The sequence below is a fragment of the Onychostruthus taczanowskii genome, unplaced genomic scaffold (genome assembly GCF_017590055.1).
Source record: "Onychostruthus taczanowskii isolate IOZ18803 unplaced genomic scaffold, ASM1759005v1 scaffold463, whole genome shotgun sequence".
Classification (NCBI taxonomy): Eukaryota; Metazoa; Chordata; class Aves; order Passeriformes; family Passeridae; genus Onychostruthus; species Onychostruthus taczanowskii.
This window is the reverse complement of record NW_024502159.1, coordinates 17,178-19,925: the sequence shown is the minus strand read 5'-3', so window position 1 is coordinate 19,925 and position 2,748 is coordinate 17,178. Positions and strand designations below refer to the sequence as shown.

At 61.5% G+C, this 2,748-nt stretch overlaps 1 protein-coding gene across 1 annotated transcript in view; it reads right to left on the bottom strand.

Annotated features, from left to right (window-relative positions):
* Positions 1 to 2,748, bottom strand: part of LOC121341318 (latent-transforming growth factor beta-binding protein 3-like) — a gene marked incomplete at its 3' end in the record, with an annotated part of 17,546 nt that overhangs the window by 684 nt on the left and 14,114 nt on the right. Inside the window, exon 12 of the mRNA XM_041414746.1 lies at positions 701 to 784. Within this exon, the coding sequence (XP_041270680.1) occupies positions 701 to 784 (84 nt within the window). The remainder of the gene's footprint in view (positions 1 to 700; positions 785 to 2,748) is intronic.

The following is a 2,748-nucleotide window of genomic DNA, read 5'->3' as shown; positions in this document are numbered from 1 at the left end:
GGGGGGGGAATGGGAGAAAAAACGGGGGAAAATGGGGGGAAAAATGGGGGAAAATGGGGGGAAATGGGGGGAAAATGGGGGAAATGGGGGAAAAACGGGGGGAAAATGGGGGAAAAAATGGGGGGAAATGGGGGAAAAAACGGGGGGAAAATGGGGGAAAAAACGGGGGCAAAATGGGGGAAAAACGGCGGGAAATAGGGAAAAATAAGAGAAAATGGGGGAAAATGGGGGAAAAACAAATGGAGAAAAATGGGGAGAAACGGGGGAAAATGGGGGGGAAAGGAGAAAAATGGGGGGAAATGGGGAAAAACAAATGGGGAAAAAGAGGGGGAAAATGGGGGAAATGGGGAGAAACAAATGGGGAAAAACGGGGGAAAGTGGGGAAAATGGGGGAAAAATGGGGGGAGATGGGAAGAAACAAATGGGGAAAAATGGGCAGAAAGGGGGGAAAACGGGGAAAAAAGGAGAAAATGGGGAAAAATGGAGAAAACTGGGGAAAATGGGGGAAAACCGGGGAGAAAATGGGGGAAATGGGGAACAACGGGGGGAAACGGGGAAAAAACGGGGAAAAAACGGGGAAAAAACGGGGAAAAATGGGGAAACAAAGTGTTTTCCTTGGAAAAACGGGGAGCCTCGGGACGGGGGGGCGGCAGGGGACAGAAACCCCCCCGGGGGGACACGATTGGGGCGGGGGTCTCACCGCGGTGGGCGGGGACCCCGTAGTCGAGGCCGTTGTCGTCCTGGATGAAGCCCCTCCCGTCGGGACAGAGCGCCACGAACTCGGCTGGGGGGTGGGAAAAAAGCATCAAGGGGAGGGGTCCTGAACCCCCAGACCACCCTCGGGACCCCCCAAACCATCCCCCGGGGACCCCCCCGGTGTCCCCAAATTGTTCCTGGTGTCCCCAAACCGCCCCCGGCGTCCCCCCTTTTACCAGGAGGGCGCCATGAACTCGGGTGGGGGGTGAGAAAAAACCTCAAGGGGAGGGTCCTGAACCCCCAGACCACCCTCGGGACCCCCAAACCATCCTCGGAGACCCCCCTGGTGTCCCCAAATTGCTCCCGGTGTCCCCAAACCCCTCCCGGTGTCCCCCCTTTTAACAGGAGAGCGCCACGACCTTTACTAGGGGGGTGGCAAAATATCTCAAGGGAGGGGTCCTGAACCCCCAGACCACCCTCGGGACCCCCAAATCATCCCCCGGGGACCCCTCTGGTGACCCCAAATTGCTCCCGGTGTCCCCAAACCGCCCCCAGTGTCCCCAAACCGCCCCCGGTGTCCCCCCTTTTACCAGGAGAGCACCAAAAGCTTGGCTGGGGGGTGGGAAAAAACCTCAAGGGGAGGGTCCTGAACCCCCAGACCCCCCTCGGGACCCCCAAACCATCCCCAGGGGACCCCCCGGGTGTCCCCAAATTGTTCCCGGTGTCCCCAAACCGCCCCCGGCGTCCCCCCTTTTACCAGGAGAGCACCAAAAGCTTGGCTGGGGGGGGGGAAAAAACCTCAAGGGGAGGGTCCTGAACCCCCAGACCCCCCTCGGGACCCCCAAACCATCCCCAGGGGACCCCCCGGGTGTCCCCAAATTGTTCCCGGTGTCCCCAAACCGCCCCCGGCGTCCCCCCTTTTACCAGGAGAGCACCAAAAGCTTGGCTGGGGGGGGGGAAAAAACCTCAAGGGGAGGGTCCTGAACCCCCAGACCCCCCTCGGGACCCCCAAACCATCCCCGGAGACCCCCCTGGTGACCCCAAATTGCTCCCGGTGTCCCCAAACCCCTCCCGGTGTCCCCCCTTTTAACAGGAGAGCGCTACGACCTTTACTAGGGGGGGGGCAAAATATCTCAAGGGAGGGGTCCTGACCCCCCAGACCACCCTCGGGACCCCCAAACCATCCCCAGGGGACCCCCCTGGTGTCCCCAAATTGTTCCCGGTGTCCCCAAACTGCTCCCGGTGTCCCCCCTTTTAACAGGAGAGCGCCACGACCTTTACTAGGGGGGTGGCAAAATATCTCAAGGGAGGGGTCCTGAACCCCCAGACCACCCTCGGGACCCCCAAACCATCCCCAGGGGACCCCCCTGGTGTCCCCAAATTGCTCCCGGTGTCTCCAAACTGCTCCCGGTGTCCCCCCTTTTAACAGGAGAGCGCCACGACGTTTACTGGGGGGGCGGCAAAATATCTCAAGAGAGGGGTCCTGAACCCCCAGACCACCCTCGGGACCCCCAAATCATCCCCCGGGGACCCCTCTGGTGACCCCAAATTGCTCCCGGTGTCTCCAAACTGCTCCCGGTGTCCCCCCTTTTACCAGGAGAGCGCCACGACCTTTACTGGGGGGGCGGCAAAATATCTCGAGGGAGGGGTCCTGAACCCCCAGACTACCCTCGGGATCCCCAAACCATCCCCGGAGACCCCCCTGGTGACCCCAAATTGCTCCCGGTGTCCCCAAATTGTTCCTGGTGTCCCCAAACCGCCCCCGGCGTCCCCCCTTTTACCAAGAGGGCGCCACGAACTCGGGTGGGGGGTGGGAAAATACCTCAAGGGGAGGGTCCTGAACCCCCAGACCACCCTCGGGACCCCCAAAACCACCCCCAGTGTCCCCTCCCCATCCACACGACCTCGGGTGGGGGGTGGGAAAATACCTCAAGGGGAGGGTCCTGAACCCCCAGACCACCCTCGGGACCCCCCAAACCACCCCCAGTGTCCCCTCCCCATCCACAGTGTCCCCTCCCCACCCCCGATGCCCCCCGGGGAAAAATCGGGGAA